General features: G+C 40.4%; 1 protein-coding gene across 3 annotated transcripts in view; it reads right to left on the reverse strand.

Annotated features, from left to right (window-relative positions):
- LOC140727819 (limbic system-associated membrane protein-like) overlaps nucleotides 1-27,210 on the reverse strand; it is an 891,146-nt gene that overhangs the window by 80,136 nt on the left and 783,800 nt on the right. For 2 of the 3 annotated variants that reach the window (XM_073045606.1, XM_073045605.1), the window contains exon 7: nucleotides 2,448-2,483. The exons of the other annotated variant lie outside the window; for it this stretch is intronic. In XM_073045606.1, the coding sequence (XP_072901707.1) occupies nucleotides 2,448-2,483 (36 nt within the window). The remainder of the gene's footprint in view (nucleotides 1-2,447; nucleotides 2,484-27,210) is intronic. 3 annotated transcript variants of the gene reach the window in all.

Consider the following 27,210-nt stretch of genomic DNA (forward strand, 5'->3'; position numbering starts at 1 on the left):
GAATCTGACGCACAGCAAAAGTGTGATTCCACTTTCTTTGACCATGAATGCTCCATGCAGCAACGATAATGATGCTTCTCTACTTTCAAAAGGATCAAGACCAAGGAGATGGTGGTGGACTTTAGGAGATCTAGGCCTCATATGGAGCCAGTGATCATTAATGGAGAATGTGTGGAGCAGGTTAAGACCTACAAGTATCTGGGAGTACAGTTAGACGAGAAGCTAGACTGGACTGCCAACACAGATGCCTTGTGCAGGAAGGCACAGAGTCGACTGTACTTCCTAAGAAGGTTGGCGTCATTCAATGTCTGTAGTGAGATGCTGAAGATGTTCTATAGGTCAGTTGTGGAGAGCGCCCTCTTCTTTGTGGTGGCGTGTTGGGGAGGAAGCATTAAGAAGAGGGACGCCTCACGTCTTAATAAGCTGGTAAGGAAGGCGGGCTCTGTCGTGGGCAAAGTACTGGAGAGTTTAACATCGGTAGCTGAGCGAAGGGCGCTGAGTAGGCTACGGTCAATTATGGATAACTCTGAACATCCTCTACATAGCACCATCCAGAGACAGAGAAGCAGTTTCAGCGACAGGTTACTATCGATGCAATGCTCCTCAGACAGGATGAAGAGGTCAATACTCCCCAATGCCATTAGGCTTTACAATTCTACCGCCAGGACTTAAGAACTTTTTAAAAGCTATTATTAATGCTTTTTGAGATAGTGATTTAGATGCATATCATATTTTTTACTGAGTTAAGTATTGTATGTAATTAGTTTTGCTACAACAAGTGTATGGGACATTGGAAAAAAAGTTGAATTTCCCCATGGGGATGAATAAAGTATCTATCTATCTATCTATCTATCTATTTGGAAGCTGAAAGCCTTCCAAGTAAAAACACATCTGAGAGTGGGATTAGATACCTTGGTTTTAATCAAAGTCTCCTTGGCTATGAGAAGGGAAGCTGAAGCAAAAACAGAAATAGTTCAAGAGCTCAGCCAGTCATCGGTGTCTGTGGAAAGAGAAGCCAGTCCACGTTGCAAGTTTGTTCTGAGGAAGAGTCTCTTTTCAGAGATGTTTCTCAGTGAGTTCTTTCAGCATTTCTGTTTTTGCTTCAGATTCCAGAATTTGCAGTTTTATTTGTTTTCAATGAGAATGAAATGTGTTCAATTTCATAAAGCTGGTGTAATGAACTGTGGAATTCAAAATTAGAAAGCTAATTAGAAAGCTGTTAGTCAGAGAGGGAGTGGGAGGGGGAGGAGGGGAAAGGGAGCACTAGAAAGACAGAGAAAACTGGAAGGATAGAGATTGATTGAGAGTTAGCAAGAAAGATACAGGAAAGAGAAAGAGATAGATGAGCAAAGGCTGAGATATGTATGAACGCAAACACAGTACAGATAAATGAAGAGATAGACAAATAAAAGAGAATGAGAGAGAGATGGAGGAGGGCAGGACTGGAGAACAGAGAAAAAGAGATTGGGAGTCTGGGAAGGACTGTTGGATTATAATTTACTTCCACCATTTTGTATAAATGCTCTCTCCTTGTAGGCAGTCGAACATGTTCACTATGACAATGTATACTACCCTTTCAATCTCCTGAAATTTTAGTTAGCCATGCACTCATTTGCACTAAAAACTTCACTATTCCCCTTTTTATTCTCAAACATTTTCAACTCCCATTAGATTCTCGCACTTACCTAAACAAAAGAGGCAATTTATAGTGGCCAATTCAAATTTGAATCTTTGGGTCATGAGAGGAGGCCTATACAGTCACGGGGAGAAGATACCAATTCCATGCAGACAGCACCATAACAGTAGCACCTGTTGAAAGGAAAAGCCCAAGAGACAGCAGCAGATAAACACCGCTACTCTATACCCAAATCTAGATAACTCTTGAATTATGTTTCAAGAGCCAAGTTAGTGCTTCATAACATTGAGGTATTCCAGATAACATCATTATTGAAACTGCATGGAACAGCTGTTAATTATAGCAAGTGGTGCTCAATTATAGCAGGTATATTTCGTTATTGAAATAGTGTATCAGTTAAATATGCAAAATGTCATTAGTTCTTGTTTTGCTCAAAATGTTTTGACAAATGGAAGTAGCTTTGGAGATTTTCATTAAGCTCCTTTATAATAACGCTCCTTAATACAATCTACTTAATTCATGTACCCAAGAGTATAATAAATCAAATATTGACTGATGTTTGAAACAAACAAGGTTAAGCTCTATGCCCCAATATTAAAGAGTTAATTAACTTTTAATATTTAACTCTCAGATGGTTCATCTCAGTTTCAAAGGGCAATCCTTTAACCTCATTCCATCAATAGAAATCAGTATTTGTCAAAAATGCATCTTTTGCATGTTAATTTTCTACAACACATTGCCTTCTAGAAGAAATATCTACTACTTGCTAATCTAATAGAAATCTCTAAAGTCATACCTAGTCCATACTGACCTTGAACTGGGTTTGGAATAGTTGGCAGGATACTTTCTATGAAGGAAATGGTGAAAATAAAATGGAAAAAGTATTTGCACATCATGATGCCATGACATAACATTAAACACAATGATTACAAAAGGCTCATTATTATTAAAGGGTCTGAGATGGTGCAAGTTTTCATTTGTTTCTATTACTCCATTTGTCATTGCCATTTTACTGTATAGTCTAACCTGACATTAATAAACATAAAAAAATCTGTGTCTGTGTCACTCCTGTGGAATTTAAATACCAAAACCTATTCATAGCACAGGGTATTTGGATAAAGTTGAGCTCACCTTTCTCCAGTTTTTAAATAAAATCATTCCTGTACTTTGAAAATATAGTTATAACATGGCTTTAGGTGATAAAATGACAATGATATAATCCTGAACAAATGGTCTATTTACTTGCTAAATGACAAAGAACGGATAATGAAATACTACTGTTCACACTTCTTTCTAATCTTGATTCTTGCTCAGTAGATGGAATAAATCATGCCACAATTACAAGGCAAACACTATCAAATGAAGCACAAATACATTTGTGACAGAACAGTCAAACTTTTGACAACTTACTCTTGATTTTTTCTTGCTTCCTCATATAGGATATCAAAAGCTGTGTTAAAATATATGTGACAGATTTATTTTCATTAGTAAGTTACCAAAAAAAAATTTTCAGCATTAAATTGGTTGAGATATCCACAATAGGGGACAGGAATGGTTGCAAATTAACCAAGCCCTAATCAGATTCAGATTTATTTATCATATGCTTTCAGGGAAAAAAGATGCAAAATGCTGTATTTAGCATTACTTGGCAACTTATTCACTGCAGTTTAGTAGTGCCAATAGAGTTTTGAATAATTCTTCAGAGGTGAACCAGTTCTTAAGTTTCCCTATTTACAATGGAGATGTGTACTGGAGGTTTAGGTTAGGATATTTTGTTACTACTATGATAGACTGCAACTGTTTTGGAAATGTATTTGCACATTGCCATAAATTACTTCAATTTTCTTATTTTTAAGCTTCCCTTCCTTATTTCCCTCTGCTTGGAATCATTCAATAAACAATTCACAAGTCAGTGTCACCATGCATCTTCATCCAAAGAAGACGATTAACACATCGGAGCACAATCACATGCAGTGACATAATAATGAGAAGTCACCTGCTTTTTCTACTTACCAGACACTTCATAATAATAACAAAACTGTAGGCCATATAAAATGAATATTTTACAAGGCATTACTTGAAAATTAATTTCAATTAAACATTTTTATTGTGAAGTAAATCAAAAACATAGATACTAAAGGCCTGACCTTGACCCTCATTAGGACAGCCTTTGTTCTGAATTGACAATACGCGTAAACTATTTGCATACCACACGCAAAATAGTGATTTAATTAATGCAAACTATATAATTATAACCATACATCTGTAACTAATTTCATCCAGGCATCATAAAGCTCTTTTTACACAAGAAAAATATAGGTCAACAATTAAATATTTTCAAAGAAAGCACTTGCCCTTCTTCACGTAGACAAGGGTCACTTGCTTTACAAGTTGACAACAAAGAGTTTTCCTGTCTGCTGTGCATCTGTTCCACATCAGTAGTACAAGTGAAACTGAGCATACTGCAAAGAATCATCATGGCTAATGTGACCCAACAACTTTCAGACACAATTCTCAGAATGAAAGGAGCTCTGTCAAGGACATAATTCCAAAAATCATTCCTTACTTTGGAAAGTCCTAAGGGTGATGTGCAGCTAATTACAAGTCATCATTAATATGTAGTCGATGAGCACCCTCATTTAACACTGCTGACACAAACACTTTTATTTCCTCAAAGCCTTCAATGACAGATCAGAAGCACCAATCAACACTCCAGGAGCACTAATGAAGGAGACAAGCTCCTTGGAGTAGATTATCTCATTCAAATTAATATTTGTGTGAAGGGAATAGAAATTGGAACCCTCACTATGTCTTCCATCTTCCAGCAGACCTGTTGGAAGAATCATTTTTGCTCTATTTTCCTGTTAATACAATCCTTTTAATTTAAGATATGCATTACAGTCTATTTAGAGCTAAAATTGTAATACACAATTATAATTTGGAATATCTCCTTTTTTACTTTAATTATTTGTTCACTGTTCTCATTTGCAGTAAGTGTAATAATTTACTTGGACAACACGCACGTAGCAATTAGATATACAACATGCTTTGAAGCTTCACTGATTAAACCTCACTAACTGTATTTGCCATGTTAGATTATTCTTAATAGATATTAAAGGGAACTGTACTGGCAAAGCCAGCATCTGTAGCTTATTTCAGAGGGCTGCTGATGAGCCACCAGTTTGAACTACTTCAACCTTCTGCTGTAGGGACTTGCATGCAAATATGAGCTAGGGAGTTCCAGGATTTGAACACAATATCAGTGTAGCTAATCATACAGCAAGACCACATGCAACCCAAATGAAATCAATGCTAGTGCAGGCAGTGTACAGTCAAAATGTGTGTCTTGCATGCATAAAAATTGACCAAACTTCAAGTTCCGGTGTGCCGAAAGGAACCAAAAAGCTGTTCAATTAACTTTTATTGCAAGTTGAAAGAAATGCTGGAGGAAACATCCATACAGCACCATAAACCAGGAAGGGGTTGGAATGTATCTGCTCATTTTCTTCTTTGAACCTTTGTGGTCTGTGTATCAACACAATTTGCAAATCTATCCATAATGACCCAAGACCCCACTGAATATGGATTTAAAGACCTCTAAAGATCAGAATCATTAAAGAAGTGGATCCTTTCCAACAACTTTCATTATTCAGAGTTTTCCTCATCAATAGAATTTTGTTGTAATAATGTCCAACATCAAATAGAATGCCTGTTCTGGAATGACAATGGACTGTTTCACTAATTTCTGCACTTGGAACAAGCACGATTAATATAGTTCGATAATGTGTAACATGGTACATTTTCCCACCCTGCCTACTCTGTCACTTGTGTTACGAAGGATGAACAACTCTGATGGGCAGAAGGGTGCAGAGTCGCCCATGCCCCCTCCCCTTTTGGAAAATCACAAATCGCTACTATTTCGATGCTGCTAACAAGGAAGTAAGAGAGACAAAAGGAAATCTGCCAGGGCAGTTGTTATTGATAACAGCTCATGAAAGTTAATGAGAGAGAGGCACAGCTAAGGTGGAATGCCTCCAGCTAACAAAAGGAGAGCGGAACCATTGATTACTGCTATTGTCTTTTGGAGAAGGATTGTGTACTTGGTACTGTTCTATTCATTGAAACCCCTCAGGGGGCAACCAGAGTGGGCTGGTTTGATGGGTTACATCATCCCAACCTGATTGACACCTGAGACCCCGTGAGTGGGGATAAAAGTGAGGTCTGGGGGTAACACCCCTCAGACGCATCAGGAGAAATGCTAGTGATCATCAGAAACCCCACGAGACAGGGTGGGAGACCGAACGAAGGTTCAGTAAATTTTAACTCACAGTGTTTTGTAGCGAGACCAGTGGGGGCTTGTGTGTGTGTCCACCCTTGCCTGGGTGACGAGTTCACCACGGAAGAACGGTCTAGCTAAAGGACGAAGGGGTCATATGTGAATGGCCACAACAACAACGCATCGATGGATCAAAATCATAAAGGAAGGTTGGCAAGATAATAGCTGTTATTGTTCACATGTTTTCTCTCTCTCTCTCTCTCTCTCTCTCTCTCTCTCCAACAATTGCAACACATCGACAAACAACTACCGCAGCCTGCATGAACTGAACTGAACTTTATATTTCCATCTGACAATTTATTATCCCCTAGACAACGATAGAGCTTGTTTCATTAGTGATTATTATTATACCCGCACTTTTAGGTTTAGTATTGCTAACGTATATTATCTGTAATTCGCATTGATATTATTTTGTATATTTTTGCTGATAAATATTGTTGAAAATAGTATCACCAGACTCCAATGGAGACTTCTATCTTTGCTGGTAAGACACCCAGTTACGGGGTTCGTAACAAATTGGGGCCTCGTCTCGAGATTTGATACCAAATTGGAGGGCCAGTGAATCGGGCTTTAAGTTCAGACTTTGATCTGGATGCGTGGGTAACCAGACGGGAAACCAGCAAAGATGGACGTAGACGAATTTACACAAAACCCGACTTTGAAGGCGCTAGAGGATGCCACAAAGACGGACTTGGTAAATATTGCGAAAGGACTAAACCTCACAGAGGTGAGGTCGTCAATGAAAAAGTGGGAGATGCAGAGGGCCATAACTCAGTATTATATTGAGAAGGATGTATTTTCGGCTGAGGTATTGGAACATATCCCTGAAAAGGTACCAGCTATTGGGACGGCTCAGGTAGAGTTGGAAAAATTGAGGCTGGATGTGGAACAGAAGAAAAGGGAGTATGAGCTCCAGCTAAAGGAGTTAGAGGCAAAAAGGGAGAAGGAAAGAGCTGAAAAACAGAGGGAGCATGAACTTAGGTTAAAACAGCAGGAAGCAGAGGAAAGGGAGAAGGAAAGAGCTGAAAAACAGAGGGAGTATGAGGAGAAGGAGAAACAGAGGCAGCATGAGCTGGACATGGAGAAGTTAAAGCAAACAAGAAGAGTCCCAGGGGCAGACCGAGAGGAGAGGTTTAATGTTAGTAGGGAGTTTAGGTTAGTACCTCCGTACGAGGAGTCAGATGTTGATAGTTATTTCTTGCATTTTGAAAAGGTGGCAGTGAGTCAGAAGTCGCCCAGAGATCAGTGGGTGGCGTTGTTACAAAATGTGTTAAAAGGGAAGGCACAACGGGCATATGCGGCGTTGTCTGTGGAGGAGTCTGAGAATTATGAGGAAGTAAAACAGGCCATTCTTAGGACCTACGAGTTGGTACCTGAGGCATATAGACAGAAGTTCAGAGATTTAAAGAAAGTGTGGAATCAGACGCATGCAGAGTTTGCCTATGAGAAGGGTGTGCTCTTGGATCGCTGGTGTGTGGCAGAAAGGGTGGAGGAGGATTTCCATCGTTTCAGAGAGTTAATTCTGATTGAAGAATTTAAAGGTTGTGTTTCGGATGATGTCCGGATGTATTTGAACGAGAAGACAAATAAGTCTATATCAGAATTTGCCAGGTTCGCAGATGAATATGCCCTATCCCACAAGACAAAGTTTTCCTCGAATAAGAGTTACTAGAAAGACCATAGGAACGGTAGAGAAAGCCCGCCGGCTGAGGTAGAAATTAAGCCGGGAGCTAGTGGTAAAAGTAAGGAGGAAGAAAGGCAGGCTGGCAGGAGGGTTCCTGGTTTGACCTGTTTTAATTGTGGAAAGGTTGGTCATATTGCATCTAAGTGCTTTGCTCCAAGGAAGGAGACAGGAAAAGGGAATGCAGCAGTCCCTACAGGGTGTATTGTGTCGATCAGTAAATCGACGAGAAAGGCCCAGGTAGATAAAATACGAGAGGGGCGTCAGAAATTTATTTCAGAAGGGACCGTGTCTGTGAAAGAGGGAGAAACACCAGTTCCAGTGCGGATCTGGAGAGATACTGGAGCTGAGCAGTCATTGATTCTCAGTAAGGTACTAGATTTTGGTCCTGAGACTGGAGAGGTAGCTGTAAGAGGTATAGGAAAAGGGACAGAAGCTGTGCCCTTGCATGGGATCATTATAAATTGTGATCTGGTAACTGGACCAGTTGAAATAGGGGTACGGTCAGAATTACCGAGAGACAGCGTGGACGTCCTTCTTGGTAATGATTTAGCAGGGGGTGAGGTGTGTTCAGCCGTGAAGCTGACAAGCAAGCCTGTGAAGGCTGAGGACCCGCCCCTAGGTTCCAAGATCTATCCTGCATGCGCGATCACTCGCAGCATGTCGAGAAAAGCAGCTGAGAAAGAGACCAGTTTAAATGAGTCCCGTGTTGATATGGCTGAGACGTTTTTACCGACCCTGTACCAAGAGGGGTTAGGGGATGGTAAGACAGAGAATAGGCAGGTGAAAGAGAGTAAAGGAGAGGAGGTAGACTTACCCTTAGCCAGGAGGGAATGTATAGAGGCACGGAGAAAAGATGAGAAACAGATAAGGCAGTTAGAGGGTCCAGGGTTGGACATGGATGATCTGTCTGGCTTGATGGAGCTGTTTGAAGAAGTTGAAAAATTGAAATGTGTTCCCGATAATGATATAAGGGCAGTCCTAGATGAAAAGGATGCCGTTACCTTGAAGAAGTCTGCTGGGTTAGCAGATGAAATTGTTTGAACCCGCAGGGTTGAGTTTACTCCGGATGGGAGTTGCCCAGAGAGTAACTGGGAGGATCAGGGGAATTTAGAATTTGAAAAGGGGACAGGTATTGAAAGCCTGGAAGAGGCAGAAGTCCCGTTTGAGTGTGTTCAATTTATGGATGCACATGGTACTGAACCTAGTAATGAAACTCAGGAAAAGTCTGAGGTATCTGATTTAGTTGAAAAAGAATGCAGTCCTTTTGGGTCAGATGGACTTGGTTCAGTGGAGAAAGGGTTAACCTTGGTACCAGTGGGAAGTGAGAATTCTCAGTTGTTTGTGTTAGAAGGTGTGTTAAAAGTTAGTGAGGAGATGGGAGCTGGTGATGTGAATATTATTATTGAAGGAGAAGGGAAAAGTGTAGTTCCTAAATTGAATAAAGGAAATTTAAAGTCTGGATTGGTTTCAGAAGCAGTAACCAGGCTGAAGGAACAATGGCTTGTTAACAAGGTGCCTATGAATCAAGTACAGTTTGTTTTGGACTTTAAAGGTAAACAACTTGCAGATGTTAAACTGAAAACTAATAGAATGAAGGGTCCTGAAGATAAAATTAATGACTTGCTTAAAAATAAATAATTGTGTGGAAGTTCAGAAGATGGGCTAAGTTTGGAAAACATTGTTGATAAAATAACTCCTATGAAAGGAGGATGTGAAAGTCTATTCCACACTGGTGAGCAAGATAACCACGTGAGAGTTAAATGGAAAAGAGGCAAAGGTTGACAAAATGCCACTTTAAGTAACAGGATCTGGTTTTGAGGGATTTCGACAAAGCATGTAAATAATAAAGACAACACCATGGACGATTGACTGTTAAGTTTAAAAGTAAAATAAAGATTAGTATTTGCATAAACTTTTGTAATGTACTACAGAATAATCACACATGTATTGGTTCACATTTTGTAATATATACTTAAGATCACAACCCTTTAGTTTTGTTTTTGCTGAAGAAAAGGAATAAAAAACAGGAGGTTATTAAGTTGGAGTCTGATGCTGCAAGAATTTGATATTAAGATACAGTATATTAAAGGAAGTGATAATGTACTCGCTGACTGCTTATCTAGATGCTAAGTTGAATGTATATCTGTATTACTCTGTAGTTAAAAACTCTTTTGTATTGTATTAGATTCTGTAATTCTGTAAGACTCTGTATTAGTTAATTTTCCCCTTTGGTGAAAATTCTTAGAAGGATGGGGGTGTTACGAAGGATGAACAACTCTGATGGGCAGAAGGGTGCAGAGTCGCCCATGCCCCCTCCCCTTTTGGAAAATCGCAAATCGCTACTATTTCGATGCTGCTAACAAGGAAGTAAGAGAGACAAAAGGAAATCTGCCAGGGCAGTTGTTATTGATAACAGCTCATGAAAGTTAATGAGAAAGACGCACAGCTAAGGTGGAATGTCTCCAGCTAACAAAAGGAGAGCGGAACCATTGATTACTGCTATTGTCTTTTGGAGAAGGATTGTGTACTTGGTACTGTTCTATTCATTGAAACCCCTCAGGGGGCAACCAGAGTGGGCTGGTTTGATGGGTTACATCATCCCAACCTGATTGACACCTGAGACCCCGTGAGTGGGGATAGAAGTGAGGTCTGGGGGTAACACCCCTCAGACGCACCAGGAGAAATGCTAGTGAGCATCAGAAACCCCACGAGACAGGGTGGGAGACCGAACGAAGGTTCGGTAAATTTTAACTCACAGTGTTTTGTAGCGAGACCAGTGGGAGCTTGTGTGTGTGTCCACCCTTGCCTGGGTGACGAGTCCACCACGGAAGAATGGTCTAGCTAAAGGACGAAGGGGTCATATGTGAATGGCCACAACAACAATGCATCGATGGATCAAAATCATAAAGGAAGATAATAGCTGTTATTGTTCACACGTTTTCTCTCTCTCTCACTCTCTCTCCAACAATTGCAACACATCAACAAGCAACTACCGCAGCCTGCATGAACTGAACTGAACTTTATATTTCCATCTGACAATTCATTATCCCCTAGACAACGATAGAGCTTGTTTCATTAGTGATTATTATTATACCCGCACTTTTAGGTTTAGTATTGCTAATGTATATTATTTGTACATTCGCATTGATATTATTTTGTATATTTTTGCTGATAAATATTGTTGAAAATAGTATCACCAGACTCCAACGGAGTCTTCTATCTTTGCTGGTAAGACACCCAGTTACGGGGTTCGTAACAAATGTAAAAATGCACTTCCCTTTTCTCAGTTTCTCTGTCTCCATTGCATCTGTTCTCAGAATGAAGCTTTTCACTCCAGATCATCTGAGAGATGCCCTCCTTCTTCAAAGAGTGGGGTTTCACTTCCTCTGTCATCGATGCTTCCCTCACCTGCATCTCTTCCACTTCGCTGACATCTACCCTCATCACATCATCATGGATAGAGTTTACCTTGTTCTTATCTAACACTTCATGAGCTACCGAGCCCAGCACATTATTCTCTGTAGCTTCCACCATCTTCAACAGGATCCTTCCAATAAGCACATCTTTCCCTCTTCCCACCCTCCCCACTCAGTACTTTCCATAGGGGTTACTCTCTACATGACTCCCTTCTCCATTTGGCCTTCCCCAATGATCTCCCTCCTGGGACGTATCTCTACAAGTGACAGAAATTCTCCACCTCCTCCTTAACGGCCAATGAGACCCAACATAGATTGGGGGACTGCTTTGTCAAACACTTTCACTCTATTCACCACAACAAGCAAGATTTCCCTGTGGCCACCCATTTTAATTCTAGTTCCCATTCCACTTCCCATTCCGACATGTCGGTACATGGCCTCCTCTCTCAATGCAACACCTCATATTGTCTGGGTGTCCTCCAGCCTCATTGGATGAACAGTGATTTCTCTAACTTCCAGCAATATCTCTCTCCTCCCCTTTCTCTTTTTCTGTTCTCCATTCAGACTCCCCTAATATCCTTTCTCTTCTCCTCACCTGCCAATCACCTCTATTTGGTGACACTCCTCCTTCCCTTTCTTCTTTTGTCTATTGTTCTCTCCTTTCAGATTCCTTCTTCTTTAGTCTTTTACCTCTTCCGCCTCACAGCTTTTCATTTCATTCCTCATCCACCTTTGTCCTCACCTGGTCTCACCTACTAACTGTCAGCTTGTACTCCTTCCCCTCCCCCCACCTTCTTATACTGGCATCGTCCCTTTTTCTTTCCAGTCCTGAAGAAGGGTCTCATCCTGAAACATTGACTGTTTAACTCTCTCCACAGATAAATTCCTCTCATCACCTGATGGGTTCCTCCAGCAATTTTCTGCTGATCTTGTGCTTTCTTCAGTGTTTCTGGGAATGTAGCTGTCCCAATAATTATCTCACTATACTTAGTTCTCCTCTGTTGTAGATGATGAAGGAACCTCAGGGATTTGGAGATCAGTCACTTGTTACAGGATACCTACTCTTTGGTGTGCCCTTGCAGCCATAGTGATTATATAGTGAATCAAGTTATTTTTCCATTCAGTGCTGATTTACCCTTCCCAGCATAGGATTTTGTTAATACCATAGCAAGTCAAAGTAACGATGAAATGGTGTTTAATAACTTGTTAGGTGGCTATTATAGGCTTGAATATTCCAGGCCAAGAGAGTAAAAAGGCAACAGGGTCTGCAATTCCTGATTCAACTCTGATTGAAGTCTATGCATGTGGAAGATAAGAGAACCCTATATTATATCTGACAGCCAGTCATTGAAAGGGGTTGAAAGTTGCATGTGTGTGGATATCTGGTAGGTTTACAATCAAGCTTGTCTGTGGTACTCCCTTAGCTGCTTGTCAGCTGGCATTTACTGAAAAGGATAAGACAGGGAGTTAGCACCAATGGGTCTACACTTTAAAATATCCCAGGACCTCTAAGCCCAAACTTGCAAAACTTTTTAGTTGGTAGTGCTATACCATTTGGCAGCAGCAGTATATTCTACTCTTTCTTCAAAGTTCAATCCATTAACCTTGATGAAATGTATTTCAGAGAAGGAATATAGGACCATAAGACCAGAAGATTGAGGAGCCAAATTAGGCCACTTGGCCCATCGAGTCTGCTCCACCATTTCAACATGGCTGATTCCATTTTCCTCTCAGTCCCAATCTACTGCCTTCTCCCCATATCCCTTCATGCTCTGACTGATCAAGAATCTATCAATCTCTGCCTTATATATATATAGATATAGATAGATAGACTTGGCCTCTACAGGGACCTGTGGGAAATAATTCCACAGATTAACCACTCTCTGGCTAAAAAAATTTCCACCTCATCTCCATACTAAAAGGATGCTCCTCAATTCTGAGGTTGTGTCCTCTGGTCTTAGAATCTCACACCATAGGAAGCATCACCTCCACATCCACTCCATCAAGGCTTGTCACCATTCGATAAGTTTTATATATGCAGGTCCAAAGCCATCAAATGCTCTTCATATGACAATCCATTCAATCTTGGAATAATGTTCGTGAAACTCCTTTGAACCCTCTTCAGTTTCAGCACATCCTTTCTAAAATAAGGAACCTGAAACTCTTCACGATATTCCAAGTGAGGCCTCACCAGTGCTTTATGAAGTCTCAATATTATATCCTTGTCTTTATATTCTAGTCCTCTTGAAATGAATGCTAACATCACATTTGTCCTCCTCACTACAGACTCAACCTGCAACTTAACCTTTAAGGAATCCTGCACAAGGACTCCTAAGTTCCTTTGTACCTCAGTTTTTGGTATTTTCTTTTCATTTAGAAAATACGCAACCCTTTCATTTCTACTACCAAAGTGGATAACAATACACTTCCCCACCCTGTATTATATCTGCCATTTCTTTGCCCATTCTCCTGGCATTCTTTAGCCTCTCTACTTCCTCAAAATTACTTGCCTATCTTCATGTCATCTGCAAACTTTGCAACAGAGCTTCAATTCCATCATCCAAATAATTGACATATAACGTAAAAAGAATCAGTCCCTTGTGGAACACCACTAGTCACCGGCACTCAACCAGAAAAGGCTCCCTTTATTCCAACACTTAGCCTCCTGCCAATCAGCCACTGCTTTATCCATGTTGGAATCTTTTCTGTAATACCATGGGCTTGTAGCTTTTTAAGCAGCCACCTATGTAATATGTTGTCAAATGCTTTCTGAAAATCCAAGTACACAACATCAACCAATTCTCTTTTGTTTATTCTGCTTGTTATTTCTTCAAACAATTCCAATAGATTTGTCAGGCAAGATTTTCCCTAGATGAATCCACGTTGACTATGGTCTATTTTATCACGTGCCTCCAAGTACTCTGAGACGTCATGTTAATAATCGACTCCAAGGTTTTCCCAACCACTGAGGTCAGACTTACTGGCCTATAGTTTTCTTTCTTCTGCTGCTTTCCCTTCTTGAAGAGTGGAGTGACATTTTCAATTTTCCATTCTTCTGGAACCATTCCAAAATCTAATAATTCTTGAAAAATCATTACTGATGCCTCTACAATCTCTTCAGCCACCTCTTTCAGATCCTTGTGTTGTCCACAATCTGGTCCAAGTGCCTTATCTACTTTCAGACCTTTCAGTTTCCCAAGAACCTTCTCTCTCACACACATCCACCCGTTTAGCCACATAACATATTGATGTAAGGTGAGCATCCAGAACAATGTATTTATCATCAAATTTACTGTTTTAACATGCAATGGCCCCTGTCAAATAAATAAATACAATATGTATGCAAAACAAGGTCTCAGTTATGGGATTTGATGCTCCATTTGGTTGTGTGGGTTGAAGATCATTGTCAAATAATCTTTTTGAAAAACTTACTTGAAATCCCATTGTTGTTGTATCGTGCTATATGATATCCAACATTCAACTGAAACACTGGAAGCAGCTGCTGGATTTTTTTTATTTCAGGTTCAGATGAACACCAAAAGTTCTTGGTGTTCACCTGGTGGAGAATCTCACCTGGTCCCTCAACACCAGCTCCATAGCAAAGAAAGCCCAGCAGCATCTTTACTTTCTGCGAAGGCTGAGGAAAGTCCATCTCCTATCCCACATCCTCATCACACTCTACAGGGGTTGTACTGAGAGCATCCTGAGCAGCTGCATCACAGCCTGGTTTGGAATTTGCACCATCTTGGATTGCAAGACCCTGCAGCGGATAGTGAGGTCAGCTGAGAAGATCATCGGGGTCTCTCTTCCCGCCATCACGGACATTTACACTATACGCTGCATCCGCAAAGCAAACAGCATTATGAAGGACCCCACGCACCCCTCATACAAACTCTTCTCCCTCCTGCCATCTGGGAAAAGGCACCAAAGCATTCAGTCTCTCACGACCAAACTATGTAACAGTTTCTTCCCCCAAGCTATCAGACTCCTCAATACCCAGAGCCTGGACTGACACCAGCTTACTGCCCTATTGTCTTGTTTATTATTTATTGTAATGCCTGCACTGTTTTGTGCACTTTTGCAGTCCTGTGTAGGTCTGTAGTCTAGTGTAGCTTTCTCGGTGTTGTTTTTTTACATAGTTCAGTCTAGTTTTTGTACTGTGTCATGTAACACCATGGTCCTGAAAAAACGTTGTCTCATTTTTACTATGTACTGTGCCAGCAGTTATGGTCGAAATGACAATAAAAGTGACTTGACTTGACTTGACTCTTCTCTGACATTGCAGTACTCTTGTTTCATGACCTTTTGCACTAGAGTGCATCAGGAGTTGAGGATATGGTTTGAACTATCACACTTCTGACTCGGACATGAGAGTGGTATCCACTGATGCAATATCTTGGTGAATGTTATGCAAAATATTTGTAGCCAATTTTGGGGATGACCTACAGTCAATTGGTCCAGAGAAAAACATTCATCAGTTTTGCTATAACACAATAGGAAGAGTGCTATTATCAAAGTTCACAGCTCAGACTTTAAATCCAAAATTGTGCATTTAATTCCACCTTTCATGATTGAAGAAAACTGACAATCTATCATGCACACTGCAATCTATAAAAATAGCAAAGTATCCCACACTGGCAGTCAATGAATGAATTATGTTAATGTCCCAAAGACTGACAATGTAAAGCCTTTGGTTTGTAGACTTTTATTTGTTTAATTTCAGCTTTTATAACCACATTAAATATTAATTGAGCTGCTGCTGATTACATGTAGCAATTAGCTCACTAAGAGTCACAAGCTTCTCCAGATTTTTCCTTTAAAGCTCTGCCTGAGGTACAGTATTAGAATAGTGAATATGTTTAATCAAACTGTCAGTCTAGGCATTTTACAGATGTATCAGAGAACATATTTCATGAACTTCCTCCCCATTTCCAAGAACTATCGGTGACCAAATATAAATCATTTATATCAATTGTCAAGTTCAATTATCCTGTAGCTGCTTCTAAATCACAGAATTTGCTCATCTGAGTAGTTTTAAGCAAATTTTATTTGTTGAAATTGAAATGCAATCTTTGACTAGAATTAAAACTATGGAATAGAAATTCATGAATGCTTTAGGGAATGTAACTGATGGTACTTTTTCAGCAAGTGCTGAAGCTAGTCAGTCTGATGCTCATCAGAAAGTGAGATGCATCCAAACATTAATCATTATGGCAAGCTGCCCTTCACACTCCTGAGGAGCTCCCCACTTCCCGTGAACAGAGCTACCTTGCTGAGAATGACTGTTACAACATAACGATTGTGGGAGCACAGAGTAGCCAAGGCAAGAGAAACCTCCTTTTTCATCTGACTCCAACTTTGCAGAACTCCCAGATTGCAGTTACTGATAGTTACTGGAAGGACTGCTAGTTAAACAATTTCAAATCAAGAATAACTTCATGGCTTGTTCAGTGCAACAACCTGCAATGATATTTGATGAACTTCACCGAAGGATTATGAAATGGGCACCCACTGTTGAAATTGGACCCAAGCTCATCTCACATAGCTGCCAGACCATAGCAGAAAGAAATCAGCTGTGGTCTGAATACACATGGACAGCTTGGACACAGGCTGTTGCACTGTAATATTATAACAGTAAACTGTGTGCAATGGTGCTGAATGTTTTTCCACTACAGATTTTTATACCGAAATAATTTGCCAATTTAAGCTCTGTGAAATAATCCTTTACAATCTAAATGAATGGTTAAAATAAGTTTGAAGCTGAGATTGTAAACACAATTTAATCAGCTTTATATTATCAGAAACAATATGAAAAGCTTCAGGGTGTTAATGGGTGTATATACAACTAAGGCAGACAAGGTAAGGTATCTCAAACTGTGTACAAATCAGCTTTTTTCTTTTCACCCAATAAAATATGAGAGGCTTTTTTGTAATTTCAGTAACCACTTGTAATTATACCACTCTAAAATAGTGACTACTTGCAAACCACAGAGAACAAAGGTACAATAAACTACAAATTAAATTTTACATTAGCTGTGACTGCATCACAAAAATACCACTTTCCAAAAGAAAATAAAGACACAAGAACTTTCACTTTGTTTATCCCAGAATGTATCTTGTTCACACAACAAAAATCTTTCAAATGAAATCATACTAAACTCACATTCAAATCAACCAGTGACATACAAGGTATTTATCATCCTTAGAGGATCAAAGATGCAAGCTGTGCTCTGCAACCAATGGTCTACATCCCAACACTACACAGAAACAATTGTAGGGAAAAGGTGTCATAGTGTCAGTGCTGGTTTTACTGCATGAATATATAAATGTACTTTGTAGAAAGGATATTTCGTTACAGAATGATGAGAACTTTAATGCAATGTTTGGATTTACTAACCCCTAAATAAATAATAGTGAAAATAGCTTGAAATGTAAATATATTTCTGACATATATATTATTTCTCTAACAGCAATAAGCTACTGTTTTCAATACAATCAAATCATAGGAGATTAAGGGTCAATATCAGTTGTGTTGAGTGCAAAGTATCTTGCTCATCATACATATATACACAGTGGCTACTTTATTAGATTTCTCAGGTGCCTGATAAAGTAGGTACTATTTGTGGCCTTCTGCTCCTATAGCCCATTAATTTCAAGGTTTGACATGTCATGCATTCAGAGATGTTTTTCTGGACACTAATATTGTAACATGTGGTTATTTGAATTATTATTGCCTTCCAGTAAGCTTGAACCAGTCTCACCATACTTCTCTGACCTTTCTCACTAACAGGACAAGTTATCCACTGAACTGCTGTTGACTACATTTTTTTTCACTTTTTTTGTACCATTCTTGGTAAGTTCTAGATACTGTTGTGTAGGAATATCACAGGAGATCAGCAGGTTCTGAGATACTCAAACCACTCCATCTGGCACCAACAATCATTCCACAGTCAAAGCTCCTTAAATGAGATTTCTTCCCCGTTTTGATGTCTGGTCTGAGCAATAACTGAACCCCTTGACCATGTCTGCAAGTTTTTAAAGGACTGAGTTGCTGCCACATGATTGGCTGATTAGATACTTGCATTAAAGAACAGGTATATAGGTGTACCTAATAAAGTAGCCACTGTGTGTATGTGACACTGTATTACAAATCTTTTAAACATACCTCTGACTGTTATCCCAGCAGATGATTCTGTATGAGGAGTATCTCATTATGAGTGCTTATTTAGTAAGCTTTGATTGCAAAGTAAATCTGAACTTCCTTGTGACATATCCATTATATATCAGCTAATGCTTAATTTATCATTAAATCTCACTGCTTTATGCAAAATTATTTAATTTTGTTTTGCTATCAGTATAGATATGACTTTAACAACAAGATAACTTTTGTACGGGGTTGAGCATGGAGTGAGTAGATGCATGTGAGTGTGGCTCCTGATTTTTATTGAAAATCTACCTGTTTATCTTTGCCATATGGTCGCGATAACTGAATATTTAATATGGTGAATAACCTGGGATGTTGCTAGACACTGAAACAGCAAATAAAATGCACCTTTGAAGTAAAACTGGGAAAAATATAGTGAAGCCTCGAGCACGAAAGCTGTTGTTATGGTAATAGTGCCGCTGTATGGTGCTGGGCCCGCGCCATCTGATGACCTCGAGAGGCTTTGTTTAGTACTTCTTACTGACATGACGCAAGCGGTGCATTCTGCCCTAAGAAGAGAACTTGAAAATGTTTTGTCACCAGTGGATACTACCATGGAACAAATTGTGTCTTATTATGAGTTGCACGATGAATGCATTCGTGAGGTTGAAGATGTCCTGAATGGTTATACTGACCGACTGGTGAGTGCTGAAGCCGCCATTGCAGTGTTGCAGAGTGAAAACGCATTTCTGAAGGGGAAGCTAGATGACCTCGAAAATCAGTTGCGGAGATCCAATTTGAGAGTGGTCGGCATTCCTGAAAATTTAGAAGGTTCGGACCCTGTTAAATTTATGACCAAGTTTTTCGACGAAGTGCTGGGGACAAACTTCTTCCCAAGGCCTCTCAGGTTTTTGCGTGCTCACCGAGTTGGGCCTAAACCATCCAGCGCCCCTGAAGCCAAGCAAACGAGACCAATAATGTTCCTGGTTCTCTTTCACTACTTTCAAGATAAGCAACGCATCATCAGTAGACGGAAGCAGGAGCTGTATTTCTGTGGGCATCGAAGGTTTTCTCATTAGAATTTTAGTGCAGAGCTAGGGAGAAAACAAGCAGCTTTCAAGGAGGTGAAATCCCTGGTTTACGGGAAAGGGGTCAGGTTCAGCCTCTTGTATCCTGCTCGGTTCTGGGTCATCCACGAAGGTAAAAAGCATTATTTTGTTACACCGGAGGCAGCCAAAGAGTTTTACCATTTGCGCTGGGGAGAAGAAGAAAGAGAAGAGCAATAACTTTTTTTTAGGTTATTCATGCAGCATTGAATAACCAACCAAGGTAAGCTGTTAATTTTTGCAATTCACTTCTTTGTTCTTTTTTTCCAGTTTAATCTGTGGAACATGATCGGGTTGAACTGCTATGCTGCAGAATCTGATTAACAAAAACTTTCAACCAGCAAAATGTAAATATTTGGGATTTGTATCTCTGGCATTCAGTTTCCTAGTTTTTTTTTGTTTTTAATGCTTTGCTTGACCTGAGTTATCTTTAGCCTATATATACTAAAGGTAGAATAAGTGATGGTATAAATTCTAAGGAGGGAAGCCACCCTAGATTAGATTGAAGGTTTGGTTATATGGGGAGCGCTTTGGAAGTTTTTTGTTTGGTAATGCCTGCGATCATCCTCAGTTGGAGAGATGGATCTAGTTTTCGGGGGTTAATTGTTTTTTCTTGTTTGTGTAAAGGGGTAGGGGAGTGTTATAGGGGATCACCATGGCAGCTTATTCTTTTGTGTGTCACAGACTGGCCAGACTTTCTTTTCATTGTGCGTTATTGTGTGCAGCTTGTGCCCTCGCACTGTTTTGGATTGTGGGCCCTGTGTGTCTTTTGATATGGTTAACATGAGTGCTGCCGATGGAGGCCACCCTGTGAGGTTTATTTCTTGGAATGTAAAGGGGCTCAATGGTCCTGTTACAAGAGCTAAAGTTTTCTCTCATCTGAAACAATTAAAAGCAGATACGCTATTTCTACAAAAGACACATTCAAGAGTGGAAGACCATAATAGACTCCACAAAGCATGGATTAGTCAAATTTTTCATTCCAGATTTAATAGCAGGTCCATGGGGTGGCAATACTAATCACCAAAAGAATGCAGTTTACATCATCTGATGTAATCAGTGAACCTAATAGTCCCTGGATCTCTTTTTCAGATACCTATCATTTTTCTAAATGTTTATGCCCCTAATTGGGATGACATCCACTTTGCAAATAAGGTTTTGTCATTAGTACCTAACCTGAATACACACCAGCTAATCTTTTCAGGAGATTTGAACTATGCTATTGACCCACTATGCTTAGAGGTCTAGCTCTAAGGGAACTTCTTCTGGTATGGCAAAGGCCTTCTCAATGTTTATGCAACAAAATAGTTATCTAGATCCTTGGAGATTTTTAATCCATCGGTTAGGCCAGGGGTGTCAAACTCATTTTAGGTCACAGGCCGGATTGAGCAAAATGCAGCTTTATGCGGGCTGGATCAGTCGGACACGTGCGAACGCAGCTTTCGTTGCCTCCGTTTTTTCAGCCTGCTCTCATGTGTCTCAGTCTCTGCTATAACTACAAAGTGTTTCACTTTACAAATTCCGTTTCTTATGAAGAAGACTGCCGAGCAAGACTGCCAAATAAACACTAAAAACCCTGAAAACCTGGTACCTGAATAAACTCAGCATTAGCCATATCATACGCCATAGGCGCTTCGATTACTGGGCCAGCTTTAATAGTAATTAGATATTATCTCGTGGGCCAAAGATAATTCCACCGGCCCGCGGGCCTTGAGTTTGACATATATGGGTTAGGCAATTCTCTTTCTTTTCTTATGTTCACCACTCCTATTCTAGGCTAGACTATTTTTTTTTATAGATAGCTCCTTGATACCAATGATTAGACAAATTGCATACATTGCTATAGTTATATCTGATCACTCGCCCATGAAACTAGACCTATGTTTTCCTTTGAACATTAAAGAATAGCCTTTGTGGAGACTTAACCCACTTTTGCTTTCCAGTGAGAAATTTTGTAGTTATATATCAGCTAACATTGACACATTCTTCGAGACTAACAAAACTGAGTTGGTATCGTACTCTTTACTTAGGGAAACTTTAAAAGCTTACTTGAGGGGTCAAATAATATCTTGTACTTCACATGCCAATAAAGAGCGTAGGAAGGAAATGCAAGAGTTATTGCAATCTATTTTGGACCTGGATAGGCAATCTTCTGAGGCACCCACTGCGGAATTATATAAAAGCCAGGCTAATTTGCAAGTGAAGTTTGATCTTCTATCTACAAACTTATCAGAACAATTAATTCTTAAGACACGTGGCCTCTATTATGAAATAGGTGACAAGGCGAGCCGGCTAATGGCTCAACAGTTGAAGCGTCAAGCTGCATCACGACTTATTCCCCAGATAAGAGACATGCACCAAAACTTGACAAGCAATCCAAAAGAGATTAATAACATCTTTGCACTTTTTATTCCTCTCTGTATACCTCAGAATTTCCCTCAGATATAACAAATATGGAACGTTTTTTAGATAATTTTGAAATACCAACTCTTGAACCAGAGGAGGTGGAGAATTTAGATCAGGCTCTTGGGCAGGAAGAGATTAATAATGTCATTATGGCTACGCAGAGTGGTAAGTCCCCAGGTCCTGATGGTTATCCGATAGAATTTTATAAGAAATTTAAGGATAAGGTCATTCCAGTTCTTTTAGAAGCGTTTCAGGAATCTTTGGAGACTGGTTCCTTACCCCCTACTCTTTCACAGGCATCTATTTCACTTTTTCTTAAAAAGGACAAGGACCCGACTCAATGTGGATCATATCACGCCATCTCCCTTTTGAATGTGGATGTGAAAAGTTTGGCTAAAGTGCTTGCGTGCCGTTTAGAACACCGCCTTCCCAAGATAATTTCAGATGATCAAATAGGTTTTATTAAAAATCGACACCCTTTTTTTAATATCCGTCGACTGGCTGATTCACCCAGTGAGGTTGTTATCTCCTTGAACGCGGAGAAGTCATTCAATAGAGTGGAGTGGGTATACTTGTTTAGTGCTTTGGAGAAATTTGGATTTGGTGGAATATTTGTAGACTGGGTTAAGCTATTATATCACTCACCTTCAGTGTGTATACAGACAAGTTATTCTTGATCTGACTATTTCCCATTAACACGTGGCACTCGCCAAGGCTGCCCATTGTCCCCTCTTCATTTTGCAATTGCAATTGTGCCTCTTTCTAGTGACCTTAATTCAACTACATTATTTCAAGGCGTTAGGAGAGGGGACATGGAACACCATGTGCCCCTGTATACCAATGACCTCCTACTTTATGTTCGCAACCTTGTAGATAGCGGTCCTGCTATTGTGTCATTATTAGGTCAATTTGGAGCCTTCTCGGGCTTATGAAAAAAGCAAATGTTTTCCCATTAATAACTTGGCCCTACAGATCCAACAGGAATCTTTGCCTTTTCCTTTATCTCATGATGGTTTTGTATACCTAGGAATACATATTAATCGCTCTTTTACATCTCTGTTTGAAGCTAACTACAGGCCTCAGGTTAACCAAATGAAGGCTGATTTTGAGAGGCAGCGCACTATCCCTTACTATAGCTGGGAGAATTCAATCAGTGAAAATGACTATCCTTCCCAGATTTCTTTATTTGTTCCAGTGCTTGCCAGTTTTCTTATCTAAATTATTTTTCAAGTCAGTCGACCAAGCTATAACCTCCTTTATTTGGGAAAATAAGGTCCCAAGGGTTAATAAGCACACTCTCCAAAGAGGTCGTGATGTAGGTGGAATGGGCCTTCCTAGCTTTATTCATTATTACTGGGCATCGAACATTCAAAAGGTATTATTTTGGCTCCACCAGACAGATATAAACTGGTGCCTGCTTGAGACACAGTCTTGCCACTCCTTGTCTCTCCAAGCTTTAGTGTATTCTTCCTTGCCATTGAAACACTGTCAATTCACATCTAACCCGGTTGTGCTCTCCACCCTCAAAATTTTTAATCAATTTATCTGCCAGTATAAGTTCACATCAGCTTCAGTTTTGGGTCCCATTCATAGAAACCATCTATTGCTTCCCTCTACACTCGTTTCAGTTTTTAGACAATGGGGTTTGAATGGTCTTATGCGCATTAAGGATTTGTACACTGATAATATATTTGGTAGTTTTGATGACCTGTGCAGTAAATATGGCCTTCCGCATAATTATTTTTTTTTAATACCTGCAGATTCACCATTTTGTCAAGGAAAAATTTCCCTCTTTTCCTGATCTACCATCTGCTATGTTGTGGGAAAAACTCACTCTTAGCTTTAATGATAAAGGGCTGATCTCTGTGCTATACTCTCAGCTGTTGTCTTTGGGAGTTCAAGATATGTAACTATGTGGTTTTGTGTAGGTCTTGTAGCTTTAGTTTTTGGTTTGTTGGCGGTAGAGTTGGTCTCCTCACTTGGTGTGTCTGGGTAGTCTTGTTTTGTCTGGTGGATTTGGAGCTCCTTTCCGGGGAGTGCGCTAAGATGGTAGTGCGATATTAATACGCAGTAGCCTCTCCGGACTCTGAATTGAGGATTGCCAAATGTTGTGTGGATTTTCTGGTGTAGTCTACTTTGTCATGTGCTTTTGTGATATCATTCTGGAGGAATGTTGTCTCATTTTTAACTGCATTGCATTTGTGGTTTCTAAATGACAATAAACTGAAATTCAATTCAATTCAATCTAAACAAAACTAAGACTAGGTGGGAGGATGACCTTGGTATGGATCTGGCTGAGGAATATTGGGCAAAAGCATTGAATAGGGTTCATTCCTCATCATCATGAGCTAGACTGGGGCTCATACAATTTAAAGTTTTACACAGGATACATTTAAGTAAAGCCAGGATTGCTGACATATATCCTGGGACAGACGATGGCTGTGACAGGTGTTCCTTCTCTCCACCTGATTTAGTGCATGCATTTTGGTCTTGCCCTTGGCTTGATGACTATTGGGCACTGGTCTTTAAAATTATCAGTGAGGTCTTGGGGGTGACACTGAGACCTTGCCCGCTTGTAGCTGTATTTGGTGTGGCAGATGATTCTTTGGGTTTAAATGCAAACCAGCTGGATATTATTGCATTTACATCGCTTTTGGCCCATAGGAGAATCTTGCTGGTCTGGAAATCTGCCATTCTCCCATCTGCTGCTGCTTGGTTAGAGGACGTAATGTTCTTTCTGAAATTAGAAAAGATTAAATTCACTCTGAAGGGGTCTGTGAAAAAGCTCTATTCGAAATGGGGACCTTTCTTGTCATATTTTGGGAGTCTTAAGGAATTACCTAGTCGAGGGCATTTGATTGTACTTGGGAATTTACCCCCCCTTTTAACACGCATATGGTTTACCTCACAGGGTGGTTGATGAATTGTAATATGAGTGTATTCTGGATCATCTGACATGTTGTGGATGTGTGTGGGCCTCCGTTTTGAAAGAGTGCAGGGGTATGGCTGTGAAATATCCGTACTTGTATTTGTGAAGTGTTGTATTGTAAATACATCAGCTGCCATGGTATGTTTGGGGAGGGCGGGTGAGGAGAGTTTTGTTTAGGGGTGAGATATTAAAGCAAATAAAAAAAGAAAACATAAATAACTTTTGTACTAGCTTTTGTAATCATATTTCACAAAGAGAAATTGTAAAATTATTACAGTCCATTTTGATTTATTTAGTATTTTGTTTGAAAAACTATAATTCCTTTAGGAACAATTTTGACTTACCTTTTTTAATAAGTACTTCCATTGATAGATGACTTTCACACTGGCAAAATGGCCCAAAGTTCTTCACAACCAATTAACTGATTTTGGCATACAGATGCTGTTGTATTGTCAGAAAGTTACAACCTATTTGCAGTCAACAATGTCTCATAAACTGCAACATGATTATGACTTGATTATCAGCTTCTATTAAAGTTGGTTGAGGAATAAATCTGGTGAATGCTTCAAGGTAAACTTCATGACTTCTTCATTTTAAGTTTTATGTAAATAAGAGTTTCTGGTGAAGTTCTAGCTGTAGTTAAAACTCCCAAGAAAATTCCTGGTCTGCACAGTATAGGAGATTTTCTTCATTAGTGAAAACTATGACATCATAGGAAAGTTTAGTCAAGAGGACATGAGTGGAGATGACAATTTTCTTTTATTGTCATCTATATTATTAGTCAGGCACATTACTCAGCACACACTGGTGCGCACTCAGGGAAATGATATTTCATGAACCGGGCTATGAAAATTTGCTCTGATAAAAAAGGATCAAGATGATTGTGTCATGGTCCTGTCCGGCAATTCCCCATCTTGCTATTATCTCTTTAATTGGGCCTTAATCCCCCACCTGATTTCCATTTGTTCCCAGTTCAGCTAATTATAGCACACCTGGCTCCTATTAGCAAACATAGGATAAAACTCAGGCGTTACAGACCTGCTTTGCCAGTTCATTGGTTGACTCTAGTGTGAGTAAACCTTGTTTCCTGATTCCTTAGGACTGTCAGTTCTAAGCTCCATATCGTTTCCTGGATATTCTATGTAAACCTTGTCTCTGTGTAAAGACTCTCCTGGATACTAGTTCCTCATTTGTGATGGTGCTAACGCTTCACGACTCTGTTTCCGTGCCTGTGTCCTGCACTTAGGTTTGTCCCCAGCCACATCCTTGCAACAGAATGAACTGGCCAAGTATGAACCTAGTGGACATGGACCCTGTGCAACAGGCCCTCGTCAGCCAGGGCTCCCTACTGGGTGTACATGATCAACTGCTCAGAGAAGTCATGGAAAATCTTTGTGCCCTGTCCGAGGAGGGAAAGAAGGTCAGTGAGCAGGCTGACCAAGTATCTGCTGACCAAGTATCTGCTCCCCTTACTCCGTCCCTTCCACGAACCCAGTCTGACCAAACCGCACAGCCTGGGATGGCTATGCTCCTTGGGTCGGCAATACAATTACCTCGAGAGCCATACGCTGGGGACCTAGGGAAGTGCCAGGCTTTCTTACTTCAATGCTCTTTGGTTTTAAGCAACAACCACGTATGTACAGCTCAGACAGATCAAAAATTGTGTACATCATGGGGCTGTTATGAGGGGATGCCTTAGCATAGGCCACCGTGATCTGGGACAACTGGCCAAAGGTCTGTTCCTCCTTCTCCACCTTCATCTCTGAAATGAGGAAGGTTTTTGAGCAGCCCATTCATGGTAAGGATGCTGCTAGGCACCTATTGACTCTCTGTCAAGGCTAGTGAAATGTAGCAAAATACTCTATAGAGTTCCGAACATTAGCGGCTGACTCTGGGTGGAATGACGAGGCACTACGGGAAGTGTTTCGACAGGACCTCTCAGACAAGATAAAAGATGAACTGGCAGTGAGGGATGATGCGGACAGCCCGTACTCTCTGATCTCTCTAGCCACCAGGCTGGATAATCGACTTCAAGAGTGTCTGAGAGAAAAGACCAGTTGCCCCCCCCTCCTCAGGTCATCCCATGTCTCACCTTACCATCTACAGCCAGCCTCCCTTCTCTGGTCATTCCAAGCTCCTACTCCAATCATCCCCACTACCCTGGGGGAGGAACCGACACTACTGGGACTGAACCATCTCTCTCCTGTCGAACAACTTTGGAGGCGGAGAGCTAGGGATGGTTACTATTGCAGCCAGCCGGGACATTTCCAGGATACCTGTCCTCTGCGGCCAAAAGAGAGGGCTCACTAGTAGAAAGGAGTATCCTGGTGAGCTGGATGACTCTTCCTTCAGCCCCCCCAGACCCAGATGCAGATCCCAGCTACCGTGAACTATCAACAACAGTCCCTGTCCCTATCCGCCTTGGTGGATTCTGGTGCCGAGGGAAATCTGCTGGACGATGACATAGCCTCCTGGGCTGGAATACCTCGGGAGCCATTAAGTACCCCTCTGGAGGCCCAGGCACTGGATGGAAAACTGCTGGCTTGGGTTACC

Source organism: Hemitrygon akajei, chromosome 5 (genome assembly GCF_048418815.1).
Source record: "Hemitrygon akajei chromosome 5, sHemAka1.3, whole genome shotgun sequence".
NCBI lineage: Eukaryota > Metazoa > Chordata > Chondrichthyes > Myliobatiformes > Dasyatidae > Hemitrygon > Hemitrygon akajei.